Source organism: Myxocyprinus asiaticus, chromosome 46 (genome assembly GCF_019703515.2).
Source record: "Myxocyprinus asiaticus isolate MX2 ecotype Aquarium Trade chromosome 46, UBuf_Myxa_2, whole genome shotgun sequence".
NCBI lineage: Eukaryota > Metazoa > Chordata > Actinopteri > Cypriniformes > Catostomidae > Myxocyprinus > Myxocyprinus asiaticus.
The window spans coordinates 4510001-4522728 of NC_059389.1; the positions used below are offsets into that span (position 1 = coordinate 4510001).

General features: G+C 35.3%; 2 protein-coding genes across 2 annotated transcripts in view; both read left to right on the forward strand.

The window, feature by feature from the left end:
* pnpla2 (patatin-like phospholipase domain containing 2) overlaps positions 1-6490 on the forward strand; it is a 22835-nt gene extending 16345 nt beyond the window's left edge. Inside the window, exons 7-9 of the mRNA XM_051689411.1 lie at positions 1-11; positions 215-337; positions 4797-6490. The exon at positions 1-11 is cut by the window's left edge and continues 122 nt beyond it. Of these exons, the coding sequence (XP_051545371.1) occupies positions 1-11; positions 215-337; positions 4797-5064 (402 nt within the window). The 3' untranslated portion in view covers positions 5065-6490. The remainder of the gene's footprint in view (positions 12-214; positions 338-4796) is intronic.
* Positions 6491-8242: 1752 nt separating this feature from the next.
* Positions 8243-12728, forward strand: part of zmp:0000001167 (protein phosphatase 1 regulatory subunit 12A) — a 41023-nt gene continuing 36537 nt past the window's right edge. The window contains exon 1 of the mRNA XM_051689404.1: positions 8243-8594. Within this exon, the coding sequence (XP_051545364.1) occupies positions 8319-8594 (276 nt within the window). The 5' untranslated portion in view covers positions 8243-8318. The remainder of the gene's footprint in view (positions 8595-12728) is intronic.

Genomic DNA, 12728 nt, shown 5'->3' on the forward strand with positions numbered 1-12728 from the left:
CTCAGCATCAGGTAAACACATCAGAACTCATTTTTTAAATGGTCGGATTGTTAAATGGTGTTATCTCATAGTTTTGATGACTTTACTATTATTCTAAAATGTGGAAATAATAAAGAATGAGTAGGGGTTTGTCCAAACTTTTGATTGGAATAGTGTATATATTATATTAGATTATATTATATTCTTGATATGCAGTATTTTCTCTGTGTGTCAGACTGTTAGAATGGTTGCCAGATATTCAGGAGGATGTGGGCTGGATGAAGGAGCAGACAGTCAAAGTGCTGCAGAGTGTGTTAACTCAAGCCGGGAGGAGTGTGTCACAGCAGGTGTCTGCACGGTGAGACAGTGTATATTCTATATTTCTATATATTTGCATACATTTCTTTTTTAATATTCTTCCCATATTTTTCAATTAAATTTTCAATTTATAGGGTTCCCGTAGATCCTTAAAAAATTCAGTTTTCCAAAATGTAAGGTCATAAAAAGTCTTAAATATCTTAAACGATACAACAAAAGTCTTAATTATCATTTAAAGAGGTCTTAAATTAGGGAGCAGAAAGACAGGAATCATGATATGACCTAATGTGATTAACAAACTTCAAAAGAATATGATTTCATTAAATAAATGCATGCGCTGCGTTCTTCAGAGTGAAATTTGTGAGTGTTTCCAGCTGTTGCAGAGCAGTTCACAATCATTAAGCCATATCGGAAATATATGACAAGTGATCACTAAAGATCAACTGTTGAAGATGATGATATAGTGTTGATGAAACATGACAATGTTTACTTTTAATTGTTTATTTTGTTATACATTGTAGATTATTGTAGGAGTTCACATTTTATTTCCCTCATCTGATTGAATGAGCTGCTGGAAGCAGTGAAGCTCAAACATTTCAAAATAAGAGACCCCACCATATTTCAGCCTTTAAAGTTAAAAGTTCAGCACTGTGAATCAAATCTTTTTTTTTTTTTTAAATGTCAGAATAATAGTAGAGAGAATGATTTATTTCAGCTTTTATTTCTTTCATCACATTACCAGTGGGTCAGAAGTTTACATACACTTTGTTAGTATTTGGTAGCATTGCCTTTAAATTGTTTAACTTGGGTCAAACGTTTTGGGTAGTCTTCCACAAGCTTCTCACAATAAGTTTCTGGAATTTTGGCCCATTCCTCCAGACAGAACTGGTGTAACTGACTCAGGTTTGAAGGCCTCCTTGCTCACACACGCTTTTTTCAGATTGAGGTCAGGGCTTTGTGGTGGCCACTCCAATACCTTGACTTTGTTGTCCTTAAACCATTTTGTCACAACTTTGGAGGTATGCTTGTGGTCATTGTCCATTTGGAAGACCCATTTGCGACCGAGCTTTAACTTCCTGGTTGATGTCTTGAGATGTTGCTTCAATATATCCACATCATTTTCCCTCCTCATGATGCCATCTATTTTGTGAAGTGCACCAGTCCCTCCTGCAGCAAAGCACCCCCACAACATGATGCTGCCACCCCCATGCTTCACGGTTGGGATGGTGTTTTTTGGCTTGCAAGCCTCACCCTTTTTTCTTCAAACATAACGATGGTCATTATGGCCAAACAGTTCAATTTTTGTTTCATCAGACCAGAGGACATTTCTCCAAAAAGTAAGATCTTTGTCCCCATGTGCACTTGCAAACTGTAGTCTGTCTTTTTTTATGGCAGTTTTGGAGCAGTCGCTTCTTCCTTGCTGAGCAGCCTTTCAGGTTATGTCAATATAAAACTTGTTTAACTGTGGATATAGATACTTGTCTACCTGTTTCCTCCAGCATCTCCAGAAGGTCCTTTGCTGTTGTTCCGGGATTGATTTACACTTTTCACACCAAACTACGTTCATCTCTAGGAGACAGAATGCGTCTCCTTCCTGAGCGGTATGATGGCTGCGTGGTCCCATGGTGTTTATACTTGCGTACTATTGCTTGTAAAGATGAACATGGTACCTTCAGGCGTTTGGAAATTGCTCCCAAGGATGAACCAGACTTGTGGAGGTCCACAATTTCTTTTTCTGAGGTCTTGGCTGATTTCTTTTGATTTTTCCATGACGTCAAGCAAAGAGGCACTGAGTTTGAATGTAGGCCTTAAAATAAATCCACAGGTACACCTCCAATTCAGGACACCTCCTATCAGAAGCTAATTGGCTAATTGCCTTAAGGCTTGACATCATTTTCTGGAATTTTCCAAGCTGCTTAAATGCACAGTTAACTTAGTGTATGTAAACTTCTGACCCACTGGAATTAGTCATTTAAAAGTGAAACAATCAGTCTGTAAACAATTGTTGGAAAAATTACTTGTGTCATGCACAAAGTAGATGTTCTAAACGACTTGCCAAAACTATAGTTTGCCTAAATGAAATCTGTGGAGTGATTAAAAAATGAGTTTTAATGATTTCAGCCGAAGTGTATGTAAACTTCTGATTTCAACTGTATGTGGAAAACATGTCTTGAGTATTTTAAACTTGCATATATCCTACCCTGTTTTACTGATAAGCATTGTTAAGGCCATGTTGAATGTGTGCCCCTGTCTGTGTAAGTAAGAGTCTGTGATACATGATTTATTTTGAGATTGTGTGGGATTGTTTTTGTATGGGGATACGGTATTCATTTTATTTGTTTAGGTCTTAAAAAGTCTTAAATTTGATTTTAGAAACTCTGCAGCAACCCTGATTTATTAAAATCTTATTAATTACTTGACATGCTGATTAATCACAATTAATTACATAAATAATATTTGCAAAAATATTTAAAAACAATATATAATTTAAATTATATTTAAACAATTATAAATAAATGTAAATATAATTTAAATAATTTAAATGCATTACATTATTGTGATTAGATGAGTAAAGCATTGATAAGACAATACAAAAATTATTTATAATGCAGTATATTGTTTATTTGGCGTACAGTTCACAGCAATCCAGTTTGCAATTGAATTCGTCAAGCTGTCCGAGATAGATTTATTATAAGGGCTTTTTAATGACACGTCAATGTACACATGCGTAAGACGGGTGCTTTTAGAGTCTCACTTTGGTTGCGTCACATCATAAACACAGTGTTTTTAGGCCGCTGTGTCAGGTTAAATGTAGATTGAAACTTAGAAGAACACATCTTGATATTAGGGATGGGAATTATTGAGTAATTTTGTAGCCGAGTACTCTAACCCACAAAAAATGAGTAATCGATTACTTGTAAATTCAAATGTAAGTTAAAAAATAACAGGTATGACACAAACATGAAATTTATGTTCTGATTTATGTTGCCAAGAACGGTTTCTTAATAACAAGCTAACTTCAACAAACTCATTAATTCAATTAGCATTACATTACATTTCATTACAATTCTCAATGCATTAATGATTCGGTTGTAACTGCGAGATTTGGTGAAACAATCAGATGGAAAGTACAGTATAATTCAGCATTGCCTACGGCAGGCAAATATGCAAAAGAAAATCAATTCGCGATTTTCGAGTAGTATTTTTAATTAGGGCTGTCAATCGATTAAATTTTTTAATCAAATTAATTACATGGTGTGCCGATTAATTAATCAAATTAATTGCATATATAAATATTTGTTGAGAAAGCCTCTCAAAATAACAATAATTCAATAGATAATGATGAAATAATTTTAAATAGTTATATTTAAATAATTACAAATAATATAATATATATATATATATATATATATATATATATATATATATATATTATATTATATTATGTATATATATATATATATATATATATATACATAAAACATTGATAAGACAATATAAAATGTGGCTTTAGAATCCAATGTATTGTATATTTGCATATTATTGAACATAAACCAATCATTGGCCTACATTTCACAGCAATCCATTTTGCAACTGAATTTGCCAGTCAGTCCAAGATTTATTATAAGAGCTTTTCCAAGGACGCGTCAATGTACACATGCGTCAGATGAGTGTCTCGGTTGCGTTGTGTCATAAACATACCATTTTTAGTTCGCTGTATCAAGTTAAACGTAGTATAATACTTAGAAAAACAAGTCTTGAAATCCCTAAGTTCGGTTATGTGCTCCATCAAGCTGTGTTTTGAACGCAAGAACGCGTCCTCGTGTTGTGCTGTCTGCTGAAGTGTTGGTTTGTTCTCTGTATAAGCTACACGTTGCCTATACAGCTGAAGTTTCGCTTACTGCCCCCTGATGAAAACAGGTGGTATACTTCATGCTTGAATTGCTCAGGAATCTTCCTTATTACGTTCCAGGGACACGATTAATTGTGTAAATTTTTTTAACGTGTATTTTTTTATATAATTAATCACATCAAATCAACAACCCTATTTTTAATATTTGATTAGTTGGTGCTGAACGAGTACTTGATTAGTCAATTACCAACTAGAGATCCATGCATTCGAAATTGCGCTCAATCATTACGTTATTTTTTTAATATAATTAATCACACTGAATTGACACGGTAAATCAACAGCCCTAATTTCATTATTATTAAAATTATTTGTTTATTAATTATGTTTTTGTCCAAAAATACTCATTCCAATTTACAGTGCACACACCACTTTATAGTTTTATGCTTTATTACCATTTGTTCTTTTTGCTTATTTTTTAATTTTGTGATTTTTTTTTTTTGTGATAATGTGTGATTGCATGTTTGACAAATCAACTTTTATTTGACATTCTCAAAACACAAAAAGATTTTCTGACATTCTCTCTCTCTCTCTCTCTCTCTCTCTCTCTCTGTGTGTGTGTGTGTGTGTGTCTCTCTCTCTCTCTCAGCTTTTCCTGTCAGCTGGAATTAAAACATACCCAGTCCATTCCAGCCAGCTTCAGTGTGGCCCGCCTGCTGCCGGGTTGGATCGGTGGGGGCAGCTCCTCGGTCCTGGATGCCATGTTGCGATTGGACCAGTACCAGCGCCAACTCCTGCCAGGATTGTTCTGTGTCAATCTGGACCTTCGTGGGTCTTTCACAACTAGACACCCAGACGCAGATGAGGGTCTTACCATGCGACCTCTTGTACCCCCAAAGACCAGCCTGCTCCCTTAACAACTGTCCCTGCTGGAGGACCAATATTCATGCAACTTTTAATCACTGAGGATGTTCTGAGTTCACGACTTCTTTGAGATTGTCAAAGAAGTGCAAGCTAAATACTGTATTTTTTATTTACAGCCTGAGAAAACTGGACAGGAATGTTTTAAATGTATCTGGAAGAAGTACTGCATGTCAGAGTGCAATTTCATTTTAAAGGAAAATCCTCAATCCAATACAAATTTCAACAGCATTTGTGGCAAATAATATGCATTACTACTAAAATATTTTTTTTTAAAACTGAAGGAGTTGACAAAATTATTTTCTGTGATTATAATTGACATTATAGCAACTTAACATGTATTGAACCTGGAACATCCTTTTAAAGGAATAGTTCACACAAAAATGAAAATTCTCTCATTATTTTTTTAATAATATTATTTATTATTTAAGTCCTTTTTTTACTATAAATTCTCCTCCCTGCCAAGTAGGTGGTGAAATGCACTAAGAATGCAAATCGCCAAAAACAAAAGAAAAATGTGAAAGTGGAAATTTATAGTAAAAAAGGACTTAAATATTGATCTGTTTCTCACCCACACCTATCATATCGCTTCTGAAGACGTGGATTTAACAACTGGAGTTGTATGGGTTACTTTTATGCTGCCTTTATGTGATTTTTTGAGCTTCAAAGTTCTGGCCAACATTGACTTGAATTGTATGGACGTACAGAGCTGAGATATTCTTCTAAAAATCTTCATTTGTGTTCAGCAGAAGAAAGTAAGTCATACACAGTAAATGATGAGAGAATTTGCCTTTTTGGGCGAACTGTCCCTTTAAGACTATTGGAAAGAAATGTAATGTCTCTAAGAGTGTCCTTGGATGTGTCTTGTGTGCCGTGGTCAAACTATTTATGTTTTGAAGGACAGTTTCTAACTCAGGTGTGCACCTCATCACAGCTTCAAACCTGGAAAATTATGTGACGGTAACGTGAAACTCAGGACTTTTATTAAAAACAAACCTTATGACAATGTGCCCTGTCAATGCAACCTGCAATGCTGCTACTGTATTCATCTGTAATATGCTCCTGTGTTTAAATGTAAAGCATGTTTCTCACTGTTTTGTATAGCTGTGTCTTGCCTGACTTTTTGTTTCTTTGTAAATGCAATGTCTTGTTTTTTCCCAAGACATGGGAATTTATTTTTTTTGTTGTTGTGTGAAATGGTTGCCAGACATAGATTAAGCTTAGTCCAAGACTCAGCTAATCTGTTAATCCATCGTGATTGCTTCATAATCTGATGCTGTGCTTTTTTTGTGTGAGCCTCGTAATCTACATTTGTGCAAATCCAAGATCGCTGACATTTCTGCTCAGTTTTCAAGACATCAGTATGTAATCAGATTACAAAGTTAGTTAAAATACCTAATAAAGTTTTCTTTTGACATAGAATTTCCTATATTGGCTATTTATTTAGGATGTCAAGTTATCTTCAAAATACAGGTTGTTTATTATTATCAAGTGCCATTGTTGGTACCAGTACATAGAGGGTTTTCTAAAGAACTGTCCAATTTAAAAATGTTTTTCTGTGGCATCAGGTTGTAAAAACGTTTCTGTAACTTGTAATTTTAAGTGTGTGTTTTTTTTTCTTTTCATTACTTTCACAGAGAGATACCACTATAAGTGTCTAGGAAATGTTTTCAAACGTCTTTTGACTTTTATATGCTTTCATAGGAAAGTGAGCTTGTGTTTACAGTTAGCATGCCACTTTTGCTAACGTCTTGCAAATGTCTTACGTCATGTTTTTGTTTCTGTGGCAAACTTCACTAGTCTTTTTATATTTATGAGTTTTCTGTCATTTTAATTCATAACAAAGCGAGAGAGAGAGAGAGAGAGAGACGGGAAATTTGCACTTTCCACTGCGTCACGGCACCAGATCAAGTTCAAGTGCGTGGGCGTTAGCGCGTCATCCTGACGCTGAGCTCCTATTGGCTAAGGAACTCGCGTTTCACTTCACTGTTCTTTTCATCGCGTCCGGCAGAGGGCGCGTTTTGTTCCTCCTGTTGCGCCTCACCCCAGTTTGATACAGCACAGAGAGATCTGAATCATTTAAGCGAATCGGTTCATTCGGACGGTTCAACGAACTTGTTCAAAGACCCGATTCATGATTCTTTTTAGTAGCTCATCATGCAAAAGTGTTCTCAGTTGAATTAGATCTCTCTCTCTCTCTCTCTCTTTTTTTTATTTATTAGATCTTTTTTTTTTTTGGTAATTAAATGGTTGCTTATCGCCATGATTTGGCGAGATTGCGTCAAACATTTATGTATTAATTGATCCAATACTGTCAACAACATAATTATCAACATTGTTCCCAATTATAAATAATATTATGCTTATGTTAATTCCAGTTAACCGTTCCATTTGTCCCATCACAGTTTTACTTCTAATCAAATCCCAACTTAAAGGGATAGCTGACCCGAAAATGAAAATTCTCTCATCACTTACTCACCCTCATGCCATCCCAGATGTGTATGACTTTTGTTCTTTTGCAGAACACAGTTGAAGATTTTTAGAAGATTATCTCAGCTCTGTAGGTCCATACAATGCAAGTGAATGGTGACCAAAATGTTGTACTCCAAAAAAGTACTCCAGATGACTCAACATTAAATCCATGTTTTTGGAAGTGATATGATAGGTGTGGGTGAGAAACAGATCAATGTTTCATTCCTTTTTAAATATCAGTCTCCACTTTCGCTTTCGCTTTCACTCTCACATTCTTCTGTTTTTGGCGACTCGCGTTGTTTATGCATATCCCCATATACTGGTCAGGGAGGAAAATTATAGAAAAAAGATCTTAAATATTGATCTGTTTCTCACCCTCACTTATGTTATCGCTTCTGAAGTCATAGTTTAAACCGTCTGAGTCGTATGGATAACTTTTATGCTGCCCTTATGTGCTTTTTGGAGCTTGAAAATTTTGCCCACCATTCACTTGCGTTGTATGGACCTACAGAGCTGAAATATTCTTCTAAAAATCATCATTTGTGTTCTGCAGAAGAACGAAAGTCATACATGATGGCATGAGTGAGTCAGTGATGAGAGAATTTTAATTTTCGGGTGAACTATCCCTTTAATCCTTTACAGCCGAGTGATTCACGAACACTTTGCGAATCGGTTCAACCGAGTCACTAAAAAGATTCAGTTCAAAACGTTTCGTTTGCGAATCGGACATCACTTTTCTGCCAAACTGAAACTCTTCGGTTGAGACCGAGGGAGGAAGATGGCTGCCACTGACCGTTCCCGGTCCGATGCTGCGAAGCAGCGGCGGCAGGATCAGCTGCAGCGGTGGCAGGGCTCGGAGACGGACCGGACCTGGACAGAGGCGAGAGGCCTGTCCTCCGCTTCCGGAAACCGACGGGCCCGAGTGCGCTTCGCTCAGGGCGCCGTGTTTATGGCCGCCTGCTCCGCCGGGGACCGGGAGGAGGTGGCGGAGCTTTTGCGACAGGGAGCCGATATCAACCACGCCAATGTAGACGGATTGACTGCGCTACATCAGGTATGCGAATCATATTTGATGTTTACACGGAAGTTTGAAACTGTTGCGAAAGTTCACAAACTTTTCTCTGCGCCCTTTTGAAGTTATACAATATATCGAACGCGAGTTCGTTAAAGTGAAACATTGTATCACACTTGATTCGAATCTGAAGTGGCGTTGTTACTTTTGTTACAAACTCAACACCTGAAGTCTTTGATGTTCCGTTATATAAAGTCGGGTCATTTGGACTGCAAATTGATCATGTTTGACATTTTGAACTTTGTTTTGTACTAATAAAATATCACAAACTGTATTTCCATCACTGATTGAGTTGATCTTAAGTGGCACTGTAATGTTTTGCACTAAGGCCAGTTTTTGCCTTGATGGCAAGGTTTTGTGTCTGGACCAGAAAAGTTCTTACATCCTTGATTTGGACTCTATATGTGAAGTTGCATTATTTACATGCTCTCAGTTTTGAGATTTCTTTGACATTGTTTGCAAGAGGTTCTTCAAGTTCCAAGGTAGTTGTAAATGTTTGTACATGAAGTTCAGGGAGTGTCTTGGGCCCGTCCCAGAGCTGTCATGTTTACTGCCCACTTATGACACCAACTAACCAGGATCCAGGTTGAACTGGCACAGCAAGACTTTCTTCATATCTTTTGAGCTATTTCAAAGAATGATTGGAATTCTTGAAGGTCCCTTTTGATTTGGTGTTTGTTTTGTTTTTGTCAGCTGTGTGTGTGTGTGTTTTTTTCTTTTTCTGATTGTATGTTTAGGAGGGGTTATTTTTATTTGTATTTAATTTTTTTGTCAAGCCAACTAATCCTGATACAGTTCTGTGATACAGAGAAAAAAAAAAAAACACTATTCCAATATGATTGTTTTATTGTTCTTAGCAGCATTTATTTTATGGTGAATGTTTAGATGATGTCACATTAGCGTTTGAAAATAGATATTAATCATAGGGATGCACCGATCCGATACCTGTATCGGTATCGGCTCCGATACTGAAGCTTTTAGACAGATTGGGTATTGGTCCGACGAGCCCGATCCAAATCCGATACTGTGTGTTAGTAATGTTCGTTACTGTCAAGCTCCAAAAATGACATAAAAGAACCATAAAAACACCATTAAAGTAGTTCATATGACTCGTGCATTTTATTCAAAGCCACTTGAAAACGTGTGATAGCTCTGTGAATCACAAAAGGCTGTGTTTAATAAGTAATATATAGTATGCGCAGTGCCAGCGCGTCAGTGAATGATGCTGCTCTGTTGACACAAACTCAAGCACAGGCTGGTGATGCACTCGCGGCTACTTTTAGCCTTCACAGCGGTGCGCAATATTTGAGCGCTACTCAAGAACAGCATCTCAGGTGTAGATGCTCAATAGTTCGGTTACTTATATTATGCATTTAAAACGGCACCGGAGGTGCATTTGACCAGAATTTGAATGAGAAGCGAATTAAACTACTGTGAACTTGCCTACAAACAGACACATACAGGACTTCATGGAGAGTTTATAATGTCAAAATAAAAGTGTGAGGATTTAAAAAGTGCACGATTTAAATATATTACTGTTGTATTTAAAATTACAATTAAAAGTCAATAATAATAATATTAATACCAATTTATTATTATTATTATTATTATTGTCATCATTAGTGTTTGTTTACAATTTATAACAATATTTAAGTTGAATAGGTTCCAAAAAATAACTGTGCTGCTACATTATCCAGTTGAATAGTTAATAATAAAGTGTTTCTTAATAAGCTATACATTTATATTGAAATAATGTGTAGTTAGAGGTTTGTGTTTCTTTACATATTAAAGCGTACTCCAATTAGTTCCACACAATAATGTAAAGATATTCTAAATTGATTATGCAAAAAAAACAACACTGGTATTGGCCGATACTGAGATTTCCGATATCGGAATCGGATGGGAAGAGAAAAAGTGGTATCGGTGTATCCCTAATTGTGACATCAGCTTCACAGGTATTCTGAAGTTCTGTGAAACAGCAGATGAGAACTCCATGCGAAGTGGTGTATTGTCACATTTTTATTTTTCCTGTCAAAAATATGTCTGGGTCATGTTAAATCCCAAACTAGGGATGGGACAATATCAGGGGTGTAGATTCCAGCGGCGATGGGAGGGAGGTAACCCAAGTACAACCCCGTGCGTGGGTTACCTCCAACAATCGTTTGGATAAACAATATGGTTCACGATTCTATATAATAACACTTAAATGACAAAGTATGACAGAAAATGTTTTGTTTTTTGAAAAATGTTTGTGAAAAATGCATATTATAATTTCTTATCAAAATAAAGTTATTTAATACACAGTATAAATGCTCAAAGTTTAAATAATAAGAGTTACTCGTATACCTTTCTCAATAAGATAAGATCACAAACAAATAAGCCTTCACATTCAGGCTGATCAGGTGCAGAACAAGCAATAGAACTGAACAGAACCTGTCCTGAAAAATTATGTAAAGGTGTGTGTATATATATATATATATATATATATTATAATGTGTTTGTTATCATTATTATAGTCACATTGAAAGTTCTACATTCTATCAGTTAATATTATATCATGAAATTGTATATATATATATATATATGATATGAGCTATCAATGTGTGAAATAATGTCTACAATTTACAAGTAAAAACATTTAGTTTACATGAATTTGTATTACAAGTGCTAAAAAAGGTTACTGTCACTTTAAGAGTTCAGTGTGCATCTAACTGTGTTCCAGTTATTAACGAGATAATTTTAATTTGTGATTAAAATTAATATTTCTTTTCACTTTTTATCTGACTGTAAAGAACGGAAGGGACATTAAAGAGACATTATTCAATGAAAGTGGAGTACGTGGATTTCATCTTTGATGGACACACATTACATGGAAAAAATGGTTTTAATCTCAAGCACTTTCCAGGTATACCTGTACTTAAATTTCTAAAAGCTAAATTCAAGCATTTTAAGGACCTTGTGTGAACCCTGTAAACTGTGTAGAAAATAAAGCACGGTAGGAATAAAATCAAGCGACAGATTGTGATGTTTGAAGGGTCATTATAATTTATGATCACATGGACAGAAAACAATGTTGCAAATTTTGAAATATCGAGTTTTGCCTCGATATGGTCCATCATTCTTTTGGTTCGCGATATATCCAAATTCGATATATCATCCCATCCCTACTCCAAACCTATTTTTACGACCATTAAGATTATTTTGCATTGTGACATTATTTTCATTATTCCCTCGTTTCTCATTGATGAAATGAAAAAAATATAATTCTCATTACTAGGGCTGGGTGATTTGACAATAATAAATATATTGGTGACAATATCAAGTGTAAGTCACTAGAGATTTCACAATATCGTGATATGTAAATATCCATGTCCACAGCGTGTGCGTATATATCAGTGGGCAGGGCTTCATTTGAGACTGAGAGAATTGAAGACACATGGACTGGGTTTTTCCGGCATTGAAAATTTCAAAGAAATTCAGTCAATTCAATGACATTCATCTTGCGTTCGGTGCTTCATAATCACGGTGCTGACCACAAAACATACATTTTTTTTTTTTTTTTTTACCTTAAAGCGCTATGGAGGAAGTCAAACATCTCAAACGGCTAGACAGCCTGACATTCTAACTGCTACAACACTGCGACAAGCGTCAGAATAAAGGGTTTTAAACTACACATCATCACCCATACTACAATTCTGTTCTAATGATGTTTAATATTAGGAAAGAAACCGGCCATGTTCAGATATTTATATATTCTATCTAGAGATGACTTTAAGAATTAAGAGCCTATAAGTGTTTATTTTTATTGGATATATATTTTTTTTAACATATGTATTATTTTCTTTGTTGCATTGCTTTGAGAAGATGTTGATTTTCTTGAGGAAAGTTTATAATAATAATATTGGTCAACAATATTTCAGACTAAAATGTGAAATTTTGCATTATGGTAAGGTTGATTTAATACCAAGTTGAGTTTTTTTAATTTTTTATTATTTTACTATATTTGTAAAGATGCAAATAAAAGAGGAACTAGTTTTCATTGATAAAGTATTTAATTCACTGGCTGTATTATCCAAAATAAACATTACAATATGGTTATTTAATATATAGACCAAT